Source organism: Toxotes jaculatrix, chromosome 21 (assembly GCF_017976425.1).
Source record: "Toxotes jaculatrix isolate fToxJac2 chromosome 21, fToxJac2.pri, whole genome shotgun sequence".
Classification (NCBI taxonomy): Eukaryota; Metazoa; Chordata; class Actinopteri; family Toxotidae; genus Toxotes; species Toxotes jaculatrix.
In genome coordinates, this window is record NC_054414.1 from 14,346,095 (window position 1) to 14,373,526 (window position 27,432).

General features: G+C 41.0%; 1 protein-coding gene across 1 annotated transcript; it reads right to left on the reverse strand.

Annotated features, from left to right (window-relative positions):
- Positions 1-533: 533 nt before the first annotated feature.
- Positions 534-25,838, reverse strand: cpxm2 (carboxypeptidase X (M14 family), member 2). Its single transcript, XM_041029542.1, has 14 exons — positions 25,457-25,838; positions 23,198-23,296; positions 18,669-18,778; positions 15,859-15,998; positions 13,034-13,118; positions 11,713-11,863; positions 10,140-10,228; positions 8,051-8,174; positions 7,648-7,844; positions 6,696-6,875; positions 5,553-5,850; positions 5,089-5,228; positions 4,157-4,256; positions 534-1,440 (listed from the first exon to the last, which is right to left on the reverse strand). Exons 1-14 carry the CDS (start codon positions 25,737-25,739, stop codon positions 1,193-1,195), a joined length of 2,244 nt encoding a protein of 747 aa, XP_040885476.1. The 5' UTR covers positions 25,740-25,838; the 3' UTR covers positions 534-1,192.
- Between the last annotated feature and the right edge of the window lie 1,594 nt (positions 25,839-27,432).

Consider the following 27,432-nt stretch of genomic DNA (forward strand, 5'->3'; position numbering starts at 1 on the left):
ACTCATGACTGCAAAAGCTTTGACTTCCTTTATCGGTTCCTTGTCTGTTTGATCTGGAGTCCCACCGACCAAAAAAAACAAAAAAAAAAATGCTTGTTAGTTTGGCTGAAAACTTCAAATTGCCCATGGATTTGAGAGGTGAGGGGAGGGTGAGTGTTTGTCTGTCAATATGTGTTTGCTCAGTGCACGAATGATGACTTATCCAGGGTGTCTTCACCCAATGCTAGGGTGAGCTGAAGTCCCCTGTGGCCTCCAAAGAGATGAGTGGCATGAGTGGAATTAATTCACTGAATATGTACCAATTGAATACTGTTTTCTCTACCTTTCCAGAGAACTTCTTGGATTTGAAAATTGAAGTAAAGCCCTTTCGTGTAATTGTTTGGAAATTACACATCCATATGAAGGCACTTTGAGTAATCTGCATGAAAGGTGCTGTAAAAATAGTCTAATTTCCAAGCTGCATATCATGAGTAAAATCCAGACGCTACCACATGAGCAGCTAAAGAAGTTCAATTTGTGCAAACGTCTTTATTTAATAATTTGCCAGAAGCAAAGATTATTTTTAAAAAAATGAATCATGACACACAAAAGGTCACTGTGTCCACAATTTCTTTTAACCAAAAATTGTACAAGTGCAGATAACAGAGCTTTTGTAATGGTTTACATAACTGTATTACATAAGTTAATAAGTATGTACATTATGACAGCCATGGCCATTCCTCAGAGTGACTAAAATCAAATGCTAAGAGATTTTCCTCATCTGTAGTTTGTGTATAAATTTTATTTTATTTTAAAAAAAAGTTCTGACCATATTCTGTTGTCTGCCCCATCAGAACTTACATCACAAGGAATGATGGTAGATATTTGAATGAATATTTCTTAGAGATTGAAAAAAAAAATGGAAATAATGATACATTTGGTTTTAGCAGAAAGTTGAGATGACAACAGTGACCACAGAGAGAGCTTATGCCTGGGGACCAAACCAAACCAAACAAAAAAAAACAAAAAAAAACAAAAACAAATAAAGCATCCAGTTTAAATTAATCCACATCTCCAATCTCCAAACACTAATTCCACTGACAGCACTGTGGAGAAATCTGACAGAGGTCCAAACCCTGGCCTGGAGTTCACCCCAGTCTGATCAGAGCAACTATTTGTTTTTAATTCTTCCTCCGGTTTCCTCATACAGTCATTATGTTCCCAGACGTCTTTCTCTGGGCCTGCGCTGGCTGACGGTCGATCTGATGGGCTGCTTGTTGAATTTTTCCATTATTTCTTTGATCCGTGACATGTTGGTGCGGCCAATGGTAAAGTCGCACCTGGTGGCGCCCATCTCGTAGCCAACCTCGCACTTCTTACTGGTGAGGCTGAAGCCCTCCGCCCTGGCTGTTACTCTGTACTCTCCGGGGTTCAGCAAGCGCCAGTAGTCACCATCAGCACCTAAAAACACGCACACACACAAACGAAAGACCAATAATTATTTTGTGTTTGGTTTCACTGACTGTTGCGTCAGGACTGCTGTATGCTCAAATGAACCTTTAAAGTTTGCCACTCTGAACTCAGAAAGTGGTAAATAGCTTTTTGAATTTTTCTTTGAATTTATGTTTGTATAAGATATGTCAGTTTAATGACAGTAGCCTATTAAACATCTTCAGCAGCTCAAAAGGTTTTTGATACATAGCAGTGTTAAAACTGAAGTAAAAAAGGGGGCTGATTTAAAACTAATGAGCTGCATGGTTCATATACCAGACAAATACAAGGAGCTACTGATAACACGTTTCTTTAGCTCTCTAACTACAGCCTTACCACAGCTTAAAATTACATTATTTCAAATCAAAGTCTCAGTTTCAGTGTTGACATCCATCCAAACAAAACAAATCAGTCGCACAGGTCCAATAAAATCTGAAAAACAAGGAAATGTAATTTCATGTTAGCTAATTTACAGTGTTTTGTTTCCAAAGTGCTCCATTTAACTAATCTGATTTCCTCTACCATAAGAAATAACATGTCTTTTGTAATAGATTTGGTTTCATTCAGTTAGGTGGATGGAACATATACTGTAAAAATAAATACATAAATAAATGACTAAAAATAAATTCAATTCTTGGTTCCAGAAGTTTAAAATTAAATTAAATTAAATTAAAAACCCTCAGTGCTAATAACTACCAGCATCTGAGAAGACCCTGTTGTGTGGCTTGCTTCATAGGTTTACACCATGGTGCTAGAAAAAATGATTTATTATCATTGTTTATTGAGTATTGTTTTTTTACAGCAGCCTTTTACAAACACCATTTCCGATAAGCCCTGGATATTTGCAGGCTAAATGTCACGGCTCGACAGAAGAAGTGAGTCTGTGAGCGAGTTGAGGGTTTGTGGATAGTTCAGAACAGAGAGAGCTGAACACTGTGGAAGGTTTTTGACAGCAGAGATAAAAGCTAGCAGCTGCTGTAAAGGACGACAATTTGTCTTAGGAGTATGGAAAGTAAAATTCAGGAAGATGCTTCATTTTTTTCTGTTTGTGGTGTTAGCAGACCAGTTTTTTCCTGAAAAGAATAAAAAAAGAACTTCACAGTAATTATAGTTGTCCAGTGAGCATGTTTGGTCTTCTGTTTTCAGGGTAAATAAAAGGCAAAACAAAACACTTTTTTTTGCATTAAAGGAGAAATTGATCTGTTGGCAACAACCATTACCCTCTTTCTCTCTGAAACCTTTTACTATGGATGCTGCAACCTTAAGGGTATTAGCTATAAAGGACCATGTAAATATAAAATTTAAGTTACATCACAACAAGCATCACAGTTATACATTATTTGTGCAACAGCAGCAATATGCAAATCTTGTCCTAGAAAGCTGAACAAACAGCCCACTAAGCAGTGGCAAAAAGCAAACATCACAAAAGCCTTCATCTATAACCTAAAATAAAAGTTGGAGAGTTCTTTGTGTTCTACTTCTGAAAAAGGAGGTGCTCTGTTGTTCCTATTTAGATTTTTAAAAATAGCTCTGCTTTGTCATGTTGGATTTTCTTGGTCTCTCCGTGCTGAACGCTGCCTTTATGTGACCTAGGAACACGCAAGCGCTCGTTGAGTATTTTCAACCCTTGACTCACTCACAAAAACGACAGTGTAGCTTCCTTCCAGTCATCCAAACACCCACCTGACATGTCTGAACGATCACCGAGACAAATGAAATATGATAGCAGGTCTGTCTCTGCCGCTGATCCATAGCCGATCCAAACAGTTACACACGGACATCTGTGCTCACATTACTCACATTCAGATGGCAGAAGGGAATCTAATTGTTTCCTGAAATGCATCAATATAAAATGCTAATGAGCTAATGAATTCTTAGTCTGGCAACACATCTTCCAAATATCACTGTACGTCAGTAGCTCCCAGGCTGTCAGTCCTGCTCTCTCAGTGACTAGAGTTGATTTATCCTGACGAAAGGACAACCACTTTCTGTTTTATAAAGGTTCATACAGTTCCAAAGCAAATTCAAAGCAGCTGAAAAGGTACATTTTTCAAATTAAGTAGCCTAAAATCTTTCCTGACTGCAACTGAAAATGGCAAGTTTTCTGAGAGGAAGTGGTGACTTATGCTCATTTCCAGGAATAATAATGGCTAATGTCCTTTTGGACATTCGATTTCACGCTCTAAGTACAAAACTACTTTGGCTTTGAAGGCTGCATTTTTTAGGCATCAGCAGAGATTGCCTTGAGGAAGCACAATCGATAGTCAAATTCAGAGCAGAAGGCCTTGACAACAATGGCTATGACTGTGAATTGAGTCAGACTCCAACTAAAATACATCAGCTGCTTTTGTTTATCCTTCTTATTCCATCTAACACTGGAAGAGCACCTTACTGTAAGAGTGACTCATTCCTGAGGAATAAGCTGCAGCCTGGAGCCAGTCAAGTCAGTGCGCCCTGAGGTAGCCTCTGCTGCTTCGATTGCAAAATCTGAGCTTACTCACATAAAATTTCTGAGATGAGGGGGAAACACATCCACATGCTGCAAAACAGACAATGGCAGCTGCTTGTACCCAGACAATCTCACACTGAACAAAGTTTTGAAGTGAGCATATATTGGTTGCCAGCTCAAATGAACCATCAATATTTAATATTACTCGTAAAAATCAGATGAAATGTGATATTTTACCTGTGCGAATATCGTGGTTGATGCCCTCCACAGAGATGATGGCGTTAGCTATTCCGCGACCTTGCAGGTCCCTCACTACACCTTTGATCCCACGATGCACCTGCATATGAAAAGCATGACCCATGCAACCATATGTGAATCCTGCCCCAAGTTTACCCCATCATGATCTACTGCATAATTTAATACAATGTATATTACACGATGTGATGATATGATGTATAATGTATGATGCATAATGTATGATCTTCAGTTTAACAGAACCGTTAAAACATGTTGTAATATCTTTCCCCCTAATCCAGCATCAATATTTAAATGAAAGCTGTTCCAACATGGGGCCACATCCTCTGAAGTCCACATCACAAGACTGAGCACAACATAACAGGCCGGCCGAGTTTGCTGCATTTCAAAATCGACTTGAAGTGCAGCTGAGAATGCAGGATAAGACCTTTGCCTCAGTGATCCATTGTGAGCTGGAAAGTTATTTAATGAAACCTTCAGGTAATCTTCATCAGCTAATAAAGTCTGGAATTTATTTTTTTGCTTTTACATTAGTCTTTAGGTTTTCTGACAGGGCGACCTTTGTGGGTCGTGTCCTTCAGAGGATCTGGTGATTAAATTTGGTTTCCTATTGGCCTTTGCAAATTTCAGAAATACTATCAATTTAACCCCAACATCAATTTAGGTGTTTGACAGTTAAAATACTCTTCTGTATGTGTAGAGTACGTGATCAGCTCAGATGGTATTGATGCAACACTTTTAAGTGAGCTCTATAGAGAGAAGAATTCCAGCAACAAATGAACTGTCACATATGCACAAAGTTATTCCTAAAACAACTCCAAAATAATTAAAAGCACTTGTTTACGTGGTTTATCTGCATGTGCACGTTTTCATGTGTGTATGTGTGAGCTGCGGGGGCCACGTTGCCTCTGTACCTGCTCCATGAAGACGAGAAGAGACTCGCGATTGTTCTCCCACTCCTCAGGCAGTTCGCTCTCATGAGGGAATTTGTCACAACCCACATACATCGACAACTCAAAGCAGTTGGTGTGCAAATAGCTGAAATCATTCATACCTGCCGAGAAAGACAAACATATTTGCGTGCCAGCGTCAGCTCAGGTCATGAAGTTGTCCATAGTTTGTGGTAATAGTTAAGAGTGAGATGGATCTGAAGCCCTCTCACTTTTGCCTGTCTTTGTTTATTTGCCTTTGAATTCTTACATGATGCTTGGAGCTAAAAGCTAGAAGCTTTGAAACAGCCAAAGGGTTCAGTACTGAATATGCAGATGTGGGTGCTAAACAAAGCTACAGCTCAAAGGCTCAGAGCTGAGCAGAGAAATCCTGCATAACACAGTGTTAGGCCCAGAGAGAAAACACCCGAGCGGCTATGGACACTAACTGCCAGCCGCAGTGTGCCAGGACGCTCCGTTGATGGTGCCGTCCTCCTTGGCAAAGTCTTCTGTGTGGCAGACCCGTCGGTTGGCATCTGTCATCAGGCGGTGGGTGGACGCATAGGAGAAGGCCAGCCAGCGGAAGACGTGGTCATCCGGGGTGGGGGTCTGCTCTCTGGTCACTACTTGTGAGCGAGTTTTGTCATATGGGAAGGTCACCACCAGCTCCCCTCCCTGGAGGTTACCACCCAGCACAAAGGGCATCTTCTCCATCCACGCTATAAGAGCCCGTGTCTCCACGGCAACCTACAGCGGGGGACACAAGAGGATAATGTAATTCATCCAATCATCTCAGTACGGTGATTACTAAAAGAACTCCCTCATGCTGACAACAATTTCACTGGAATGTGCTCTCAAGGGGGAGCGATAAAGCCATCAAAAAGGTTGTTCACACACTCCCATGCTGCAAACTAATATTTATTCTGAAGTGAAAACATTTTCATCAAGGGGCAGCAAGACACCTCAGATCCAGTGGCTTGCATTTGCATATTGCAATCAGAAAACTGCTCAAATTGTCTCTGCTGTTGGGCTCATTTAATTAAACCAGCCCTGCTATCTCTAAGCACTGGCTGGGCTGGTCAGAGAGGCAGTGGGGACAGTTTTCACAGCTTCCTGAGCACAGATGGGGATCCCAGATCTGCAGCTGCAGCAGCTATTCTAGAGGCTCTGTGTGACTCACTCATGGCTCTCAGTAACGTCAAAACACTCATGAGGATGAGCTTTTAATAGATCGCTGGGTATATTTTAGCTCACAGCCTCTTCGTCACAAATAGCAAATGCATCCGCTGCTCCCAAAATAGACAGCGATGATATGCCCACTTGGCTGTTTTACCCTTTTCAAGAGGCGCATGGTCTCCCCTGTGGGATTTATTTCTAAAACTGGAGGAGGCACATGACAAGGACACAGAGTCATAATTTATCAGCTATAGGTGGAATCACTAGAAACTAATTAGCATTAGCATTAGCATTTCAGTAAACCCTAATCTGAAAATTGCACGCCTTTTACTTGTAGAGATGCTGAAACACGCATTAAATGACATTAAATGAGATTAAAATATAACAGTCTATCTAACAGGGTCAGTCAGACTCACCGAAGCATTTTTGGACTGGTACCATTCTGGGATGGGCACATGGTGGTTGAACATTTTGCGAGGGGTCCACTTCTTGGTCTCGGCTTCCCACAGTATGGAGTTGAGGTCAGGGAAGTTGTGGTGAATGTCTATTCCATCGTTGCTCCATCGGCCCAGAGACCAGCCACTGAGCTCTGACCCCTGAGTAAAAGAAGGAAATAGAAACACAATATCAAGGAAATTCCAAGAAAATGATAATTGTAGCATGGCTCAGATGGCTTGATGGGGAATCGTGGAGTTGTATTCAACTTTAAAGGCTATGTGCAGCTGTGGAACCAAAGATATGAGCCAAAAGAGGCTAAAAGCCGCTAATATAAAAATAAGAGCTTATCAAAGCTATAATCATTGAATCAGCCATGATAGAATGAGATTATTTGCACTGCCCTGTTATAGGCCTCATAGTTTTGAACAGCCTTGTCTCTTTTAGATGTGAACGTACATGGAAATCAGTTGTTTGGCGCACCATTAGCTGTTGTGAAACAGAGCACTACAGAACATACAGCGCATTTACACATCAGGTCACCAAATGACATGATGTCATTGACTGCAGAGGCCAAGCACTGTCAGACTTGTTTTTGTCTTCCCTTACTTGTCTTTATCTATTTGTGTTTCATTAGTACTGGGCCTTTAATCTCACAGGCCTGCAGCTGAATTAAAACCATACCCTACAGCATGTGTTTCAGTGGAACAGGCAGCCTTTGTCCACTTATGTTCACTCCCGTAGCACATATATGGTTCATCAGGACTCTGTTCATTTTATATATTCCACCAGATCATTCAAACCAATTTTCTAGCATGCCCCTGCACCACATGCGCTCTTATCAGGAGAAGACCTGCCAAGCAGATATGGTGCCATTTTGACCAGGGGCCAGCGCGTGATATGAGGTCATTAATGGCCGTCTTGCAGACCTACCACTTCAAAGGCTTTCTCGTACCCATCGGGGTTGACAGATGGTAATAGATGGATTCTGGTCTCCTCCACCAGGTGACGTATCCGCTGATTGCCAGACAGATACTCCAGACACATAAACTGCATCAGCAGGAGGAGCAGCTCTCGTCCCAGCACCTCATTACCATGGGAACCTGCTGTGTAACGAAACTCTGGTTCACCTGGTCAACAGGTTCGTGCAAAGGGAGAGATGAGGTAAAGATAGAGGAGGATTAAATATGCAATCGCTGTGACTACATGTACGGCCACACAGAGAAAAACACTGAGGAACACTGTGTGATGTTTCTGATGTTGTTATTATTCTACATTAAATTGAGAAATCACATCCTGCTGCATTAAAACTCATTGTTGCCTTAAATACACTCACCGACTTCATGCTCTCCCGGGTTGTCAGAAATCTCTATTGCATACAACTTGAGGCCACTGTGGCTCTTTCCTATGTTATAGATCCGGGTGATGTTGGGGCACATCTCATTCACCACCTTCATAAGCTGTGGAAGGTAAATAATGAAGCATCAGCTCTTAATAGGTGACATAAAATGTTTGAACTTCATCTCCTGCAGCATTCACATCAACCTTGGGGTTTAACTTCCAGAGGCATAAAATAACAAAGTACATTTATTCAAACACTAAGCAGCACAAATTTGAGATGTTTTCAAATTAGCTGCCCCTGTCAAAAAATAACTGATTCATTATTTAAGTCATTTTACCAGTTGATCAATAAAAAATTTCATCTGAAAATGGTCTATTCTTCATGAGGCCACACATCACAGTCTGATTAGCTTAGCTTTTGAGTCCTAAATAATGTCCTAAATATAGCCTCAAAATAGCTTCCATGTTATTGGGCATTTCAAAAACAATATCACCAGTGCTGTGACACAGGCCTCATTTAATGTCACTCTAGTGAGGGGAGGCTATGTGAGAGGCAGTCAAAGCAATTGCGAAGATAGGGTTGTAGAGGAGCTGATTAAAATAGCAGCAACTATCATTTACCCATATGGGTATGAGTGGAGACAACAAAGAAGAAGTGCAGCAGGAACAAGACTAACAAGCTGTTAAGCAGAGCAACTGCGTTAATGTCATAAATCTGTGTTTACTCACTCTTCCAGCTGCTGTGGAAGACAGTAACCAGCCAGGAGTGATGGGGATTTAATTAAGTCTTGGTTGATTCTTGACTATTCTAACCAAGCACACAAACATCTGTTTTTGTTCATTAAACAAAAGATTGCTCCCAGTTTAATAAGGCACAGCATTCCCTTGACAAATATACCTGGATTGTATTTAGCAGAATCATCGTAGAACATTCTGTCTTAAAGGTAAAGTCTTTTAACATACTGCCTACTGAGTGCTTATTTTCTCTTGCTATAAAACTGAATGATGCTGACTGTGTTTTAATCTGCTTATAGTATCTATATGCTTATTCCTAATTCTGTCATTAAAGAGAAGCTTCTTGGCTGGGATAAAAGCAAGATAATGTGCCATCTTCCTCTTTGAAGGATGTGGAAAAGGTTCTTTCCACCTACTTTATGATGATTTTCAAATGCCCAAGGCTCTGGCAATATCAGTATTCCCATGGCTACTACATTACAATCAGTTGTGATCTAAGTAAAGGACAGTCCTTAAGCAATACAAGAGATATCTTTCTCACTCCTCTCATGGGGCATGTACTTTATTTGAAAAGACACAATGGGCTATTTCCACTTTGGGGTCCTGGCACAGCACTATTTAAACTGCCTTGGACGAGAGGGAGATATGGTACCAGGTGCCTGCATGGAGAAAAGAAATGTCAAGGATGAAAAGGCTTTAGAGGCTGAGTTTTAAAAATAGTCCTTCCTTTCTTTGTGAAGGTCTATTGAGGCTGGACACCCTGCGTGACACACATAAGCCTCAAAGGTAACAAAAAAAAAAAAAAAAGGAGAAAAGACAGTTTCTAATTCACTTTTATATTGCTGGAGCAGGGTTTCAGGCTGTCACACCAGGAAAAAAAAGGATGTTGTGTCACAATGGGCTATACGGAGCAAGTATTAATTGCAGTATGTCTTATTGTGGGTCATAACAGCAGGTTAAGACACGGATAGTCAACTGTTTGGCACAGGCGAGCCACTACATTACAGCAGATTATGATTCACAACACTCAGTCACAGTGCACACAGTGACAAATACAGCTGTCCTCCTTGTCGGTACAAACAGGCCACTGTTCATGACAACTATATGAATAAGTAATGACACAGCCCAGGAGATGCTGTATGCATTTTCATGTGGCTGGCAGCGCTCGGTTCATTTGTTGCTGTTGCACACTTTGTTCTTGAAAAGGACACATCTTGTCTGGTGTTGGCTCACAATCACACAAGATGTTTTATCGTTCCATGCTCTGGCCTCTTTGCTGAATAAGAAATAAGAGCCGGCGCCTTGTTAAGTACGCCGAAATCTGTTGCTTCCCGTTCCCTGTGACTCACCTGCCTCATCTCTTTGTAGCCGTGGTGTCTGAAGTCCAAGTCATCTGTTGTTATGACTTCATTGCGTCTGTGGTAATAATTATTTGGATCTGCAGGGGATCAGGCAAACATACAGTTATTAATATTCAGAAATTAAAGAAGGTGGATTAATTACTTAATTTGTGATGATACCTACAGAAAGAAATGATCAGCCATACCAGGTGTTCAAAGACTATAAATGCTGAGCATCTGCTCTCAATATATTTTCTCTCTTACCTTGAGTGGCATTTAGCCACGCAGTAAGTTTTGGTATTTTGTGCCAAGGTTTCAACAGTTACACATTAATAACTCAACAGCAACCTGTCTTTATAGAAACAGTGTCCCAGTTACTGTGGATAATCTGGACAGACCTTGCTGTACCAAGCTTTCATTGGGACTATTTTTTCAAAAGAAAATGTTTCAGTGAATTCTGTCTTAGCACCTCAGCTTGTAAAACCAAAGCTGCATGACTAGTTAGTGGCAGAGGTGAGTAGGAGGCACAGGGCTGCCCCTTTAACAAATGCTGAGTGCAAACAGGTCAATTAAAAATGTACACTTTTTAAATGAGTCACATTGCTAAGTGGGCTTTCAGACTGAAAACAGCCCTGCAGTTCCAAAAAAATGCAAGTGGCTTCATTGGCGAGGGGGCGTGTGGCTTCAGGCCCTGATGAGTCACTGAAATCCAAGAGGTCCGGTGCCAAAACATGGCGCAGCAGTTTATAATACTGTGAAACAGGATACAACTCAGTGAAGTTATCACAGCGATAATCAGAGACTGTCCTTGAAAAATGAGTCGTTGCCACAAAAAGACATGTTTACGTTCAAGCAACAAAGCCCTCTAGTGGCTCTGGTAATCATGACTCTTGTCCAATCAGAGCAAAGCAAAGGAAACGAAATAAACTGAAGTTGTTGTAGAGCCATAAAGTCCACATAGGGGAGAGGTCAGCTTGGATGGATGGATCAACAAAACGTCTAACTCTAACACGAGAAACGGCTGTTGATGTTCAGTGTCCTGTTTAGTATTGTTGCCATGATGACAAAGGTTTCCTACCCTTCACAAAGCAGTTATTTTAATCTGAACCAGGATCCTTCTCTCACCCTTTCCAAGCTGTTTTTGTGCCTCAGTCTAAATAAAACTTAACCATAGCAGCAGAAGATCTGCTGATGGTTTTATTTTTGAAATGGTGGCATTAGGGCAATTTCTGTCTTTTTAATTTAGAGGACTTGTTGGATGATCATTTTACATGTCATCTCATTGATCACAAGGTAAACTTCAGAAATACACTTCTCACATTAAGCAATCTACCTGGAATGTGTGTTTCAGCGTATTTCATTGGCCTACACGGCGCCTTGCCAAATGATTTTTGCCAGATCCCTCGGCATCTCCACTGTGTCAACGTAGTGGACTCATTCAAATAAATAAAGCAGGCTTACATTTTTCACGCATGGCTAATGTCTGTCATAACAAGGCCCAAATCCTGTATCATACTGATATTCCTACCCTTCACTGGCAGGAATTATTCATGTGTCTGCTTTGTCCATACAAACCCGTCACCTGGCATAGGACAGCCAAGGATCTCCACTCTCATGCAGATGCTGCCAGTGTTAAACCAAGATTGGGGGTTGACTCGGATGTATCGGGCAACCACTGGCGTTGGGAAGATGTTCTGGACTGGGATCTCCTTCTCCCTGTTGGCACTGAAGATCTACTGAGGCAAAGACAGTCAGCCAGATGGTGAATAAACACTGAAGAACTGGATTTTTTTTTTTTTTTTAAAGTTAACCTCACTTGTTTTTTAGCTATTTCATTTCATTTATTAGTTTATTTCTCAGAAGGGGATGGCTTTTGATCAAGAGCTGTAACTGAGCCACATATAGCCTAGAATGCTAATTGCCATCCATTGACCTAGATGATAAAAAGCACCCTAAAAAACTAATACAATTACAAAGTCACCATGTATAAACAATAAAACATACAGTAGATGTTAAAGAAGCTTTTGGAAGTAGAACAAAGTCACTTAGAAAGGACAATGGAAAGAGATTTAAAAAATGGTGTTTCCATGGTTTGTTCCACACAACCCTTGAACAAATACACATTCATGCACCTGTCGAGTATCATTAAACTCTGGTACCGCTGGGAGTTTACTATAAATTTTAACACCCACGGTTGGAGTTGTTCTCTGCACCTTTTGGCATTTTGAAAGACAAACAGTGCAGTCTGGCATTTGGCACAAAAGGTGAGTGAGTGGGTGAGCAAGCAGCTTGTATCTGAGACAAAATTACTGTAGGGGCATTATCTCCCGCATCGATGGCACCACCAGCCAAGGGAGTGTACAGTTACATCAGAATTTCATTTGTGGGTACATGAACCACAGCAGGGAGCAATGCAGATATGATTTTCCTCAAAAATATCAACTTAATCAGATCTGCATGCTCAGTGATAATAGGATTATTAATATCATTGTTATTTTACATCTGAATGCATCAGTGATGAGCTGCTGTAGTTTATTGTTAAGGTATTGCTGTGTTTGGTTTCTGTGACTTCAGTTACTTCAAGTGCCCAAGTACAGAAGAGTCTGACAATGAGCCAGGATGAGGTTCCCATCTGCTTGAGGATCATCAGTATTTACTATTCCCTCTCAGCTCATTATGCTGGGAAATACTAAGCCGAGATCCAAGGCTTCCTCTGTAATTGCTCTCAGGAAGAATTCAAGAATTCATTTTTCTGTCGGCTTCTAGTCAGTCAGGGACAAGGAAAACAAGACAAGCTAGTTCACAGAGAGAAAGAATAATAATGCTCAAGCTAAAAAAGCTTTACTGCATGATGAAAATTTCCAACTTTGCAGATGTGGATGCAGTTTTCAGATGTCACTCACCAAGTCTTCTGAGCCGTTCTTCAGTGTTATCCAGGTGTGACTGTCGTTGCTCACCATGACCTTGTACGAGGTCACCCAGTCACTTCTGTCAACATTATAAGAAAATCAGAATGAGAGGAAGAAAAGAAATATCCTGTCAGGCTGAGTTCAATGCAAAAGGAGCATTGAGGTGAGGAAGATGCCCAGCACACATCCAGGCACGCTCAAATCTCACAGGGTGAAAGTCCATTTCAAAATGGGAAAATTGGAGAAGAGGTCAAAGAATTTATATTAGAGGTGTCACTTGAGCCTTTTATTACTTAGAGTTTTGGAATCTGTTCAAAAGTGAAGTGTGTCACGCAGATGATTTTCATTTTAACGGGGTCGAGTTTTGGTTCTGAAATTCAGGAAACTTTTCATTTCTGAAACATCAACATCTCACAAGTTCAGTAATAAAGTTTTTTAAGATGATGGGCTTAAAGTGAATTACAAAAATTTATATAGATTTCATTCAGTACTAATGAGGTTTAATCAATGGACCATACGTTATGGTTAATGGTTATGCATGTTTTAGTCCATTTGCAACAAATAATCTACCTTTCTTAGTGTTCATTGGTTTCCATTTATCTCTGTTGAGTTGGAAAATTTTTTTGCACTCTGTTGTAACTTGCTTTAGTTATGAAAGCTATCACACTGAGCATCAAATCTGTGTTTTTTTCTAGAAATGTGGGGGTTTTAGGAACCCGGGGGGAGTTCCACTCTACTTGTCATGTAGTTAAGTGATTCATTTCACATCATTAGAACCTACCTGCATGTTTTATAGGCTGATTCCAGCCATTTACAGAAAATATACTGAATAGTCTCTAAATAAACCAAACAAAAAAATCCACACTCAGACTGACTTTACTAAAACTTAAACTGTGATGGATTCTAAAAATCAAGCCACTTTGACAAGTCTGCTTACAGATTTTCATAATGCATGGAGATAAACGGAGACACATGGCTGTCTGGAACTGAAAGAAAAACTGTAAAAAAAATTTCAAACTGAAAATGGACAACACAAAGAGTTATAGCTAAGGAGCTACAACTTACAAACACACTTGTATGGTCTATTAGAAGTAGCATACATAGAGCACAGCGAGGTGAAATGTAAAAACAGTGCAATGGTTTGTTTTTTTTTTATGTCTGTCTGCAAAAGGAATTCACTGATGAGTTAATGTCCCATCATGCCAGACAGAGTTTGCAGTGTGTAGGTGGCAGTGACTCCCATGCTTCTGGATAAAGACATCAGTGCTGAGCTGGTCCAGCCTGGTAAGAATTCCCAGTTCAGCTAATTAAAGCACTGTTATAGACAGAAGCCCCTGAGCTGGCACCACAGACAGCTACATGCCCTACAGAGCTAATTGTGGAGAAATTCTGTCTCAGGAATCAGTGTCTTCTGTGCCCTTAGATCGCGCTGGCCTTGAAGGAAAATTACAAACACAGCCTGATAAAGTATCTCTCCATGCTCTCTAGCTACGCAGCAGTTTCCAGAAGTCTGTGCCACCCTTCCCAATTAAGAAGTACAAAGGCCAAAAGTTGTCAAATATTATTACAGAGCAAAGTCAGAGGAGGTAGATGGTGCAGGAAAATCTGAACAAAAGTAGTTATTGGTTTTCTTGGCTTAAATGCAAATACAGCTCTTCCCTTCAGTTCATCACTTTGTTGCTGTAATTGTGGAAGAGCCCTGTATTAATCACATCCTAACATACATAACTGTATCTTCAAAAGCCATCAAGCCTGGAAACCTGGAAACTTCAGTGTTTTTATTACCAGATTATTACTGATTTCAGGAGCAAAGGTAAATTATTTTATGAAGATGAATAAATCCATCAATCCTAACTTGTAAACCATTTATAAAGCCTTTTCAAAATGTGACCTCAAAACTATTATCAAAACCAACAATTGTACTGTGCGCACAGCTGAATGACTCATTCCATATTGTGGTCAGCAAACACTTAATGTAAATATAATTAAAGTCTTAAAATATGCACAGTTTAAAAACATAATCCCTATTTGTTATATCCTCTGTTTTTCAGTGTGATGGACAAGCTTATGGTGAGGTAAAACCCATATTCTCCTGTGTTATTTTTATAATGTAGTGACCTTTTAAGGGAGATGAAAGAATGAGGCTGCACTCCAATCAATAAAACTGTAATCCCACAGTGAGGGGATCAGAAAAGATTTGTGAAAAGGGCAAACAGCAGTGACGGTTCAGCGTCATGTGGGCAAGATTGAAAAGCTTGTTTTGTTTATATTTGGGGAGGTCAAATTTTCCAGTTGGGCTTAAAGGAAAATCCAAGTGTCACTTAAAGTTCTGGGACAATTACTGCTGTCTACTACCAGTTTTCATTTCCCGTAGTCATTTTGAAACTCATGCCATATGTAATTTGGCCAATTACATGTTTTGGGTTTTTGATTAGCCATGCTAGCCTTGTGGCTCTGTGGATGGCAACGTTTCTGTCACACACAACTTTGGTCTGACTCTATCTTTATGGATGGATTTCCATGACATTTTGGACAGTCATGTCCTCCAGAAGATGAATCCCACAAACTTGACAAGATTAACTGCTTCTCTAAGTTCTAAGTGTAAGTTGCTTTTCATGTTCGAACAAAAATGAATGCCCCCAAATGATTTAAAACAACTTCAAGATAGACAGGACCAGGATTTAAGGCAACCTATATAAACTGGTACAAAACCCATCTTCTACAGTTACCCTTTTAAGTTAGCTTGGACAGGAAAATCCTCATCCTCACTGTGCGACCATCTGCAGCTCTCCGTGCATGTCTGCAGGGTTCATACTCACGACCAGAGGGAGCTCCTGCCTTGTGTGACGACCCCTGTGAACTTTGTCAGCCTCCTGGCATCCACCTCGAACCACTGCAGCGGGTCATCTCTCCCCGCACACCAGGCCCCGTCATAGAGGTCATCTTCGTAAAGGCCTGCCTGCAGGCCAGAAACAGCCGTGTGGAGCACAGTTTTATTCCAGATGTACATGTTGACTCGCACGCACACAGTCAATTCAACACAATTACTGGTAGTGCTGACAGCCTCTGCTTTGCTTGGTTTTGTTACAAATTTATGAAAACTTACAATTTAAGTGTTGACAGTAGAAAGGGTGAAGCATGCAAAAAACAACAAGGCGGAGATGTTTAGATTCAATCCCCTGACAATCTGAAATATGCTGTCTGGATAAGAATCAGCTTAGCTAGATAAATGTGTCTTCTACCATGATGAAGACAGTACATCGGCTGTAAATTTTATGTAACAGGTGCTGTCTACGTTTCTCAAAAGAGACCAAAGGGAGTTAACAAGGGCAAAACAATGCCAGTGAAGCTGAATTACAGAAATGTACTCAGGACACATCTGTGAGACAGGGCTGAGTGTTGAAAACATCGTCTGAGTCTCTTTCCAAAACGCAGCATTCCTGAATTTTCTGCAACAGTTTTAGCGCACGATTTACTGATGTAACATGAGGACACGTTTTCTTGACTTTTGCTTGGTTCAACAGCAGAAAATGTTAAACTAATTATAATGCATTAAATGCTACTCCATCCATAAAGCCTGCACTGCACCAGCTGACACTGCTGGCTCTGAGCAAGACGTGTGAACAGTCAGACACATGCTGTAAGCTCATAGGCCACATTGTTCATTTTCTTCATCCAAACTTAAACTTTGTGATGACATGCTGTTCTGTGCATGCTGAGCGCATAATAGCATGGCCTCGTTGTCAGAACTGCCAAGTCTCTTTGAAGTCCACTTATTATACCTTAACACAGAACCATTTCAACATCTGAACAGAGACGAAATGGACTTGACACATTTACATATTCTCACCTCAAAGATGAGTTAAAGGTACATTATGTACATCATAATTGGAACTGGGGTGAAATCACTGTACAATTACTGTAGCAAAGTTCTGACATATTTTTAAGTTTTGCGAACTGTTAGGTTAATATTCATTTAACATCCCTGCATTGTGTCTAATTACTCACACATTATTCTTTTATGTACTGTATCTGCGGGAAATGAATGAAGTCTTTGTCATGAAGAGTAAATGAATCTGATTTAGTCCCATGTGTAATAAATCAACAAGAAGCATTTTGGATTTTGGTAAATCTAAATCAACTTCTAAATCATAACACATTGCACATCTGTGTGTCAAAGAAGGTGATTAACTGATCTGACTTTCTGTTGGGATATGGAAAAGAAAATAATATGTTCATGTGTGCACAACAGAAAATAAGCAGCCACATGAATGTTTCTAATCGATCCTGCACTTTCATCAATGTGCAGGAGAGAAGAAGAAGCGTGTTCCAGTTATAAGACGTAAGTGTTCAGCTGCCTTGAACCAGATTCCTGAAGCAAAACTGCATGTCTAGGTTTATTATTGAATAATGGATGAGATATGCAAATAATAGGGTCTGTTTTATGTTCTGTTTGTCTGTCAGGTACTGTAGTGGAACATTCCAAATATTTGCTAAAAAATCAGATTTCAGTGAAATATGGAAGAAGCTATTCAATTTTGGTGCCAATCCCTATCCAGGTGCAGACCCAGGACCTTTCATGAACTACTTACTTGAATGAAAAAAATATGGCACATGTGTCAGATAATTGTCTGTTACTATTTGTATTTCACTGCAGGGTAGCTTTCCTTTTTTTTCATCAGTTTTCAAAACATTTCCATTCTGATTATTACAATTTTACAGGCTAAGTATGATCTCAGCGCTTCCCAGTATTTCTGTTGTTCATGTTTTCTTGTCTGCATGCATCTCCTAATATAAAAAGAAAGTTAAACTCATCCCAGTGCTGTTGGTGTCTGGAATCCAAATAAACTGTAGCAGCTACAAGAGTGGAAATAAACCAAGTTCACTGGCCACAGGCCTGATTCAACAGACAACATCTGCTTTTGATGTGTTTCTCCTGATGTACAGATAATTGTGCTCTAGAAGGGACACTATCTCTGTCCCTCGAAGAGTCCTGACATGCACTCACATGCACTGGGGTGCACACACATACAAAACAATAAATCCTTTGTTTTGTTGGTTTCCTGAAACATAATGCCTTGCTGTCTCGTGTGAATTAAGAGCATGAGTGTATGTTTCATTAATTGTGCAGTTGGATTCAGAGCAGTGCAGCCTGCAGAAGATGAGGCTCACTGCAGACTATACGCAGGCTAATACCCTCAAAGCACAGCTTGCACTAACAGGAAATACCTCCTCTCCCAGATGCCAGTCCTTTTTATTAGGTTTGGGGATGTGCCCCTGGTTTGATGGCAACACTATTACTTTCTCCGTTGAGTTAGTTTTGGAGCGTTAAGAATAGGCTGTGAGCTGAAACAGAATGATAATGTCGTCCACATTTAACTGAGGAAAAGCCAGTTATCACAGCCGACATCTTTCCATGGAGCAGAAATATGAACTTAAACAGATCTTAAAATCTTGAAATTAAAAGTCTCTCAGTCATACTTCTTATGTGTTGCTGCTTCGTGCACAATGATTCCACCAAACATGAAAGCTTCCAGGGAAAGGCGAGATTGCCCTGGGTGTTATATAAGCCCCTACATTTCAGGTGAGCTTGCCCAAGCTACGCTAACACTTTACATTCCTGTCTTACCTGAATGTTAAGACGACCTCTGTGTGCACCAAGGCCGTAGCGTTTCGTAGTTGAAGCGTGAAGCTGGAAATCATCAATCTTCAATGTCTCCAGTCCCATAGGAGGGCATTCTAGGTAATGAGAATTACAAATTGGCGTGTGATGGTAATGATATGTATAGTATATGTTATTATATACAGTATGCTTTACATTGCTTTCTGCACAGTATAGCTCCTGAGTCAGGGCCCATGCATTCATTAATAGCTTGACAAAATGACTCGACGGTAATGAGCAATTTAGACTTTGCACTGTGAGCTCGAATGTGTGAAGCAAACAAGACAACAGTTGCACTCCGTGTTTGTTACTGAGAAGATCTAATAATATGTGCTCTATTCAGAAAACCTAATGTAGTCAACACGTAGTGAGCTGGAAACAGCTTCATTCTAATAATGTGAAATGCTCAAATTACAGCAGAATGTGATCATTTCGATAGCAGCCATTATCAGAGTTGATGTTTCCTCGTTCTGCATCATGACAACACGCACACACACAGACACAGGCACACACACAACAAAACACAAGATGGGAAATTTTTCATCAAACAACATTTCTTTGCAGGTAAATTGATCATCTGCAGCACCCACATCACATTTTTGAGCTTGATAGGAGACAAAGATAAGTTCAGTTGCATCCAACATTACACACTTCTGTGAGTAAACAAGTCAATTTCTCAAAACCTAGAAAATCAAAGTACAAAAGGTGAGCCTGTATCAGTGAAATGGAGTTTAACAGCATGACAGAGGCTTTGATGCCTAAACTGCTATGAATTTCAACAAGTGTCAAGCTCCATGGGTGATTAATGGCTGTACACTATGAACGCTTCCCTTTTGTAATTTTGCAATGCACACCTATCTCAGCCATCTAACTGCACCTTTAATACATGATTAAAATGTTGAAATGGCTAAAGCAATATCATAATCCTGAAAGAGAGAAGATGGGAAATTGCAGCAGCCACAGCCTCAAACCTGTCGGGTGCGTTTAAAGGTTTTGATAAAACATAAAATGAGATCAAATCTTTCTGTGTCAGAGAGGTATTGTCAATATTTTTTAGCTGTCACTGAATACCGGACTTCACTGAGGATGAAGATTTCAATTTTGTTATTCAGATATCAGTAATCCACAGGCTGTCAAATTAATAAATTCCAAACTTGGATTATTAAAAGGTTCATTCTCATAATGCTGATCACCATATTCCACTGCAGAACCTTTGAGGGCACTGTGTTGTGGATGGATTCGTATGCTCACAATTCAGTCACCCAATTAAAAGTTGGGAGGGTAAATGCACAACATAGTTAATTGATAGTGATTTCGGACCTCAGACTTGTTTCTGCTGGCCGAGTAGTACTTCCCATGACTGGTAAACTGATTATGGTTTGTAAATTATAGAAAAGTGGAGTTAGCTGGGGATACCCAGAGTGGAGACAGTTACTGTATGCAATGCCTGGGAGCTGTGATTCAGACTGCAGTGTGCGACCTTGATGTCTTGCTGTAGGCGTGTTGTATGGCTCCATGCTCAGTCATGCAGAAACACTACGATGTAAAAAATACTCATCTTGTCATTGGATATGTCATTTAATACTTTATTTTTTTTAGCCTTGCTTTGCTTAAGTCTTTGCTGCATTATGAATCTATAATGCAGTTGAGGCCCATTGTTTGCATCTTTACTGGTGGTTCTGATGATGGCAATTAGCAGTCATCATCAAGATGAAAAATCATCTAGTTATTAACTCCTTGAGCGTGCCAGTTATCCAGTAACACCCACTGATGCCACAGCAGCAGTTTGGCAGGCATGCAGCTGTATTCAAGGCACTCTGCCTTTATTTTGGAAAAACACAGTCTTTAAAAGAGAAAGCTGCACATTACTTAAAAATGCTTTCATTTACTGCTGGAGGGAGTTTGCAGTTCATTTGAACAGATGCCTGTCTTTAAGTGATTGCAGTAACTGAGAGGGTGTTCACTAAAAAGAGCTCTTTGTGTGAGATTGGCTCATCTTTTACACTACAATGGATATCACCCAATGAGGGCCAAATGGACAAATCAAGGTTGACGTGTGAAATCCCTGCTGCCCAATGGCTCTTTGGGTCACATCAAGCTGTTTGCAGACTTCCCTGGACCACAGCAATGGAATTTCAGAGCAAGAATTTCCGATTGGGCACCGGTCTGTTTGTACATGCAGCATATGCTTCACATGTCGCTGTCATACAGCCAGGACTGCCTTCAGAAATGGACGCTGAAGTGTAACAGGCACAAAGAAAACAAAGGAATTTTCTTTAGAAAATACTGCAGATCTGGACATTTGCTTTTACAGGATATATGCATGTGACGTTGGCAGGGAAGTATATATTTGATCCTTAGAAGAAGTTGGCTTTGCATTATATAACTGTTCCATCTGCCTGATGTGTCTGAGACACTGAAGATCATCAATCACATGCACCAAGATCTTTAGAGAAGCCACAGACAAAGAGGATCAGCTTCCAGAATCCACACATGCATTAGGCAATTTATGCCTGGAGCATAAAGCAAACATAGCTTGAGACCAAATTAACTCCTGATGTAAAACTGAAGCGTAAAAGTTGATTAACAAGCCAGAGGCAAAGCCACTGGTAGGACCAGTTAGCGTTGTATTCACAGTAACTCTATACAGCAATAAAACACATGCTGCTCTACTAGTGACCCTGTATATCTATATTTACAATCCTTTCGAGATCAGACACATACTGTAAGTCCACAGGCTTTCTGAATGGAGCGATCACAACATATTAGGGACAACCCGGCCCTCGAAGCAGCCTAAAGGATCAAGGTTAGCAGGACAAAAAAAAAAATGGTGGGTGTCTGCCATGTTGCAAAGCCCTAAATCATTATCACCATCTGCATGCAATCCTTAGCAAGAGGACCCACACAGGAACACAGCATCTGGATTCAACAATACTGTGTAATAGGAACGACAAAACAGACCGTCAAGGCCTCATATGTTGTTATCTAGGCCGCTTGCCATGTTAATGCTGAGGGACAAAGCCAATTCTGGGACCAAATTTTAGTCAGGCAGTGTATCACAAGTACTTATTTCATATCTGGTGGTACAGTATTAAAATACTTTAGGTGTATAATTTATTATTATTATAATGTTTATGGGCTGTGAGCTTTAAATCTCACTGCTAGTCACCATTAAAGCCTTCACACTAGTCCTTTGAAAGACAAATCACCCTGAATCATAACAAATCATCAGACAGCTGCACAAGAACCCTTGATACGATTTTTACTCTTCAACAGACCAATCTTTCAAAAACTCAGTGACATTTTATCAACCCCAGCCTTTGTAGCTTGACTGTGCACATGTGACAAACTGTGATATCTCGGCGGAAACATCTTGTTTCAACACATTTGAGTTACGTCTGATGGGAGAAATGAATGAGCTGTTGAAACATCCGCTGAATTAAACTTTGAAAATCCATTTGTCTTAGAGCCCTGTTTAATGAATTCCCTATTGTTTTGGTATGTGTGGATGTGGCAGGCACTGAGGTTCTGCTTCGCCTTCAACAATGGCCAAATAATTAAAGTTTTAGAGGCTAACCCTAATAATAAGTAACTAATACTAAGTAATAGAGCTCTTGATGTGTAGAAAGTGTATAATTTGTACATTGCTGATGCTCTCAAAGTGCTGATTAGTCAGCTGCTACCAGGAGACGCTGAAACAAATTCAGAAAACAGACTGCTGCTAAGTCACAGTTTCAGCCACAAAAACATGATTTTGGGACTCTTAGCTGTCCAGGTCTCAACTGTGTGGGACTTCTTTGTGCCAGGCATGTCGGCGTGGAGTTCCCATTTTCCTACATGCAAGAATATCCAACTTTCTGCTCCCATTCCTCCAGTGGCAAATTAAAAATGGCAGCCGCTCTGTCTGTCTTGGTAGGTTCCTTACAATGGTTTCAACATAAACACATAAAATCACAGTTGGACTCTACACCCAATCTTAACATCCCAGCATTATTAAATACAGCTTCCCGTTACGCTAAATAAGTGTAATATAGACAATATCAGTGTTTTCAGAGCTGTGGAAAGTCTGAGGTCAAAGTATATGAGCTTTGCCCCAAATCACGTTTTCAGTCGAGCGAGTTTAATCGGCCATCTGACAGGATAGGAAGGCTACTGGGGCATCTTGGCTTCAGTTTAGCAAATATACTGCGATCCATGGAAACCAAACAACATGCTTCATAGGCAAAGAGGACATCAGTGCCTCTGTGGCTTGACTCCACTTCTGAGAGCATCATCTTGTATTGCCAGACTTTTTCTCTCAGGGAAAATATGCTTTCTGAAAACTCTTCCCCTTTCCAAAATATTTATCATCTCTGAGAGAGTTTGTTTCTTTTTTCCCATCCTAACAGCTCCTGTGAAAGTGGAGAAACGATCTCTGCACACTGGAGGGAAGATGAATTTTTATGAGATCATGAATTTCACACAACAAGCGAGAGTGTCTTTGGGTCTTCACTCACCCTCTTTTATCGAACTGTACTGTCCTCCTTCTGAGATGCTGTTTGGGGTCTTCAGGCTGCTCTTCTTGTTCTTCTCGGCCTTTTTGTTGGGTGTTTTCACTGAGGAAGAAAATTGCGTGAATCAGGAATAGAAATATATGTTTTGCCTTTCTGAAAAAGGGAACTGTAAAAGGTTGAATCACATTTAAAACTGCTGATTCACTGCTGTCAGCAGAGACAACAACGAATGGTGACACAGTTAAGACAGATGCTTTGGCAGGATTCAGTCGTACACATATGGATGGATTCAGGACTGGGGACCGAACCAAGAGACAATCTCTGTGGACAGAATTTGAAAACCTTTAACTCTTGTGCTCCTTACATTCAGTTACAGTAAATGTACCATGACGTGGATTGATTTGCACTCTCATGTGAGATCTTAAGTGTGCTGATAACATTTATGCGATAACAGCCTCCAGGTTCAAATCAGTCATGAAAATACCCTGTACAAGAGACAGGATGGGGGCCAGGAGTCACATTCCAGGGACTGAAGATGGAAGTGAGGCGTGTGCTTTTTATTTGACTGAGTGTCAGGTCAGGATAGGCCCCACGTGATAACAATCCTTCTCACATCTGAAAGTCTTTATCCTTGTCTAATTCCGGGGACAGGTTAAATCCTCAACAATGCTCCGAGCTGCATACGTGGTTCACCACAACGGATTTAGAAAGCACAGAGATATGATCATTTAGACGCTGTGGTGATACAATCCGCAAATTTAAAGATACAAGGTGTTTTTTGTCTGCACCTTGTTTCTCCAGGTTTTGGATTGAACCTATTATTTTCCTGATCTGAGATTAGTTTGAAAGTCTTAACTGAAACAAGACTGTGATGAAGTTTTTTTAGCAGCTTTTTGAAAAGAGATTAAGAAAATCTCCGAAATGGAAACGTTGAAACAAAGAACACTTTGAAAAATTAATTTAATGTTGCATTTGTTGATTTTTGTTGAGCGGAAGGAGCATCTACCAACAACTAAAATGCATGGGTGCATAATAACAACTTGTCTTAATATGGTGCAGTGAGATGCAGATAAAACAAACAACTCTCATCAAAGGGAAGTTGTGATTTCTGTGTGTTTTCCTCTTATTTTATTCCTCCTCTCCTCCCACCTGCAGCAGGTATCTCTGTTGAGACACGTGAAGCCAGATGCCTGAAACATGAGGTCACTGTCGACACAGCTGCTCTAAATTATCTGCCACCAACCAACAGAAACCCTCACGCCTGTTACTGTCCTCCAATCTCCTGGCAGGATTTTAAACATACCTACAACCTGCTACTGCATGTGCTGAGATTCCCATAGAGAGAGTTTGGAGCTGGACCAGCACTGCTGTGTCTCACTGCCTTTGGGAAAACGTGGATTTCACATGTGTTCTGGCTCCGACATGTAATGCAGTCCTGACCTCTGCCGTGCGTGAGGCTGTTAATCCTGCTGTTGTGCAGAAGCCACACAGAAACATGGCTCTGATCTATGCGTACGGGGGAGTGAGGAGGAGGACTACCTGAGGAGGTCATTGTTGTTGTTTTCTTTTTTCTCTGCACATCCATCACCATGTGAATTGAATTCAGCTGCTCCTCTGAAGTCCCAGAGAACACCCAGGTTCAATCTGATGCCTCAAATTTTCCATTTGGATTAATCAAACTGTGTCTGGCGCCCACAAGTTGAGAAAAAGTAATCAAACAGTAGTTTTCAGTAATAAACAGCAACTACTTTGATAAACAATTTCAACTTTTCATGTGAAAAGCATTAACTGCTGCTAAAAGAAAGAAAACCCGGTGCCATTTTTGGCGTAACTCTTCTTTTATCACTTTATTCCAAACAATATCCTTTCTCACCTATACATACAATAGTCTCTTTATTTTATTGAAAATTTAACACGAAACTTGCCTTAAAACATTGAAATGTATAGCCACACACTGTCATCTAGTGGCAACTCTGACTCATAAATTTACTTTGCTAAAAAGTTTCAGCTGAAGTTTTCTAGCTTAAATGTTACAGCCACAAAAACTTCTGTGGATGTAGGTGTTGTAACATTTTTTTAAACTAGTATTGCTTATTGATTGCACTGCTATTAGTAGGATAATTTTGTGGAGGAGTTCTAGAGTGAGACTAACATTTTATGTCTAAATACACAAGAAGGCTTGAGATTTAAACTGTAAAAAAGCAACACTTTGTCCATCACTTTATTCCAAATTGTCCTAATAAGAGGTAGCAAAGCTTTTACCTGATTTTGCATCAGCTGTGGTTTTATCCTTCTGCCGGCTGCTGTCTGCCTTTCCCTTGGGCACTTTCTTGGCAGGGTTTTGGCTAGGGTGCTCATGCCTGTCAGGTATCGAGGCCACAGTCTTCTCCAGCACTTGGACCTGGTTGTACTGTTCTCTTGTCAGCAACTCCTGCATGTAGTAATCCTCATCCTCACCAGCAGAGCCATGGCTGAAGTCTGCAAGCCCCACGAGGAGCCCCAGCAGAGCCAGAGGGGTTAGGAAGCTGAGGCGCTGTCTTGTCATGACCCAGGGGATTATCTCCAGCTGAGAGTCCTGATGCTGTCTCCAGAGGAGCCTGCTGCTGCTGCTGCCAGGCTGCGTCCCATCAACTGCTCCCCTTCCTCTCCCTTCTCACTCCAACACGGAGAGTTCACAAAGTTCTCAGAGCGCTCCAAGTCACTGACGAAAGCAGCGGAGCCAGAGGGTCCATGGACGCCTCAGCCTGGGAAAAATGCAGTGAGGGAGGGAGACACACACAGAGCAGGAGATGAGGGAGAGGAGAGGGAAGAGGCAGGGAGACAGACAGTACAGTTCTCTCCCTTAGATGCTGGCAGGTGACTCAAAAAAGAAATCTTTTTTCGTGCTCTCTTCTAGATTCAAACCAGTCAGCGCTGCTGACACATTGCAGTCATTTTATTGGTGTGGGTAGAACTGAAATGGGCATAGAAATCTCTCTGCGAAACGTGCATTGACACATTGAGGATCTGCTTTCATCTCCATCTCCTCCCACTCTGTCTGGGGCAGATGCTGCTTTAACCAGAAGAAAGTTTCCTCTTTCCTGCGGGGGAATCAACTTGGGGACTGAATCAGCTCTTAACCAGTTTACAGTTCTGTGTATCCAAAGGAGAAGCAGAGGCGAGCTTCCTGATCCCTGTAGGGGTGTCATTAACATCCAAACTGGCACAAAATATGGATTCCCAAACAAACAGTAGCGGTGATCTACTGTTTCCAGTTTGAGCAGTAGATCACACTGGGTGTGCAGCTGTTAGTAGAAGTACACTTACTGCGTTGAATGTCAGCAAACACCACATGATGACCCTTTACTGGCAAAGATAATTAACTTGTTGCTCCTCTTCAAGCTGCCTCATTTTTTCTGAGGCTGTTCTAGTTAAAGCCAAGACCTGTCTGGACTCTGCGGTAATTTACACATTAACAAGCGGGGCTCAGATTTAACCGAAAAAACTCTCTGTGGAGCATCCAGGCATGTTCCAACACAGGGATGGAGCGCTGCCCCGTGTGTCACAGCTCATCACATCAGCGCTGCCTGTTCCTCATGAAGCCCTTTCTCTCCTTTCTCTCTCTAACACACACAAACATGACTACAGAAGCTAATGGAGCCTCACTTTCACAAGAAGACAATAACAAAGCCCAAAGCCAGGCGTCAAACTCCTGATTAAAGCCATATTTATCAGATTTTTCCTAAATTAAGTTGTAAAAAAACAAACAAAAAAAAAAAAACAGAAATAGAAGGTAAAATAGAAGACAAAAGTTTCATCACAAGGATCCCAACTTGTTCTCTCTGGCATTTAAGAAGCTGGAGTTATAGCTAAGCAGAGAAATGTCTCGCCTTGGGCTTAAAAGATTTAGTCATAAGGAGAGGGGATTCTACGGAGCATTCGCACAACTAATAAGTACAGCTTTTGACATTTCATCAACCTGAGGCAAGACAAACTAAGGCAAAGATAATAATCCCTTAACAAGCCTGGTGCCTTGCCTGGACGCTGCCCAATTTAAATGCATTGGTTCATTACACATAACTGATGTGGACGGACATTGCATAGAGAAAAGTCTAAAAAGGTCGTATGGAAATCAGACTTTACAAGTGAGACTGAGAGAGCATCTGAATTGAGGGTAAAGGAGGCTGAGGCTGCCGGCTAGTCACAGAAGAACAGGATCTGGAGTGGGTGGACAGCTCGAGGCTGGAATAGTCCATGCT

Coding starts and splice junctions, on each gene's coding strand:
- cpxm2 (XM_041029542.1), bottom strand. CDS start 25,739: ATGACAAGACAGCGCCTCAGCTTCCTAACCCCTCTGGCTCTGCTGGGG. Junction 5,851..6,695: donor ACCAGTCCAAAAATGCTTCG/GTGAGTCTGACT, acceptor CCCCCGCTGTAG/GTTGCCGTGGAGACACGGGC. Junction 5,229..5,552: donor CTGGCACACTGCGGCTGGCA/GTTAGTGTCCAT, acceptor CTTTCTCGGCAG/GTATGAATGATTTCAGCTAT.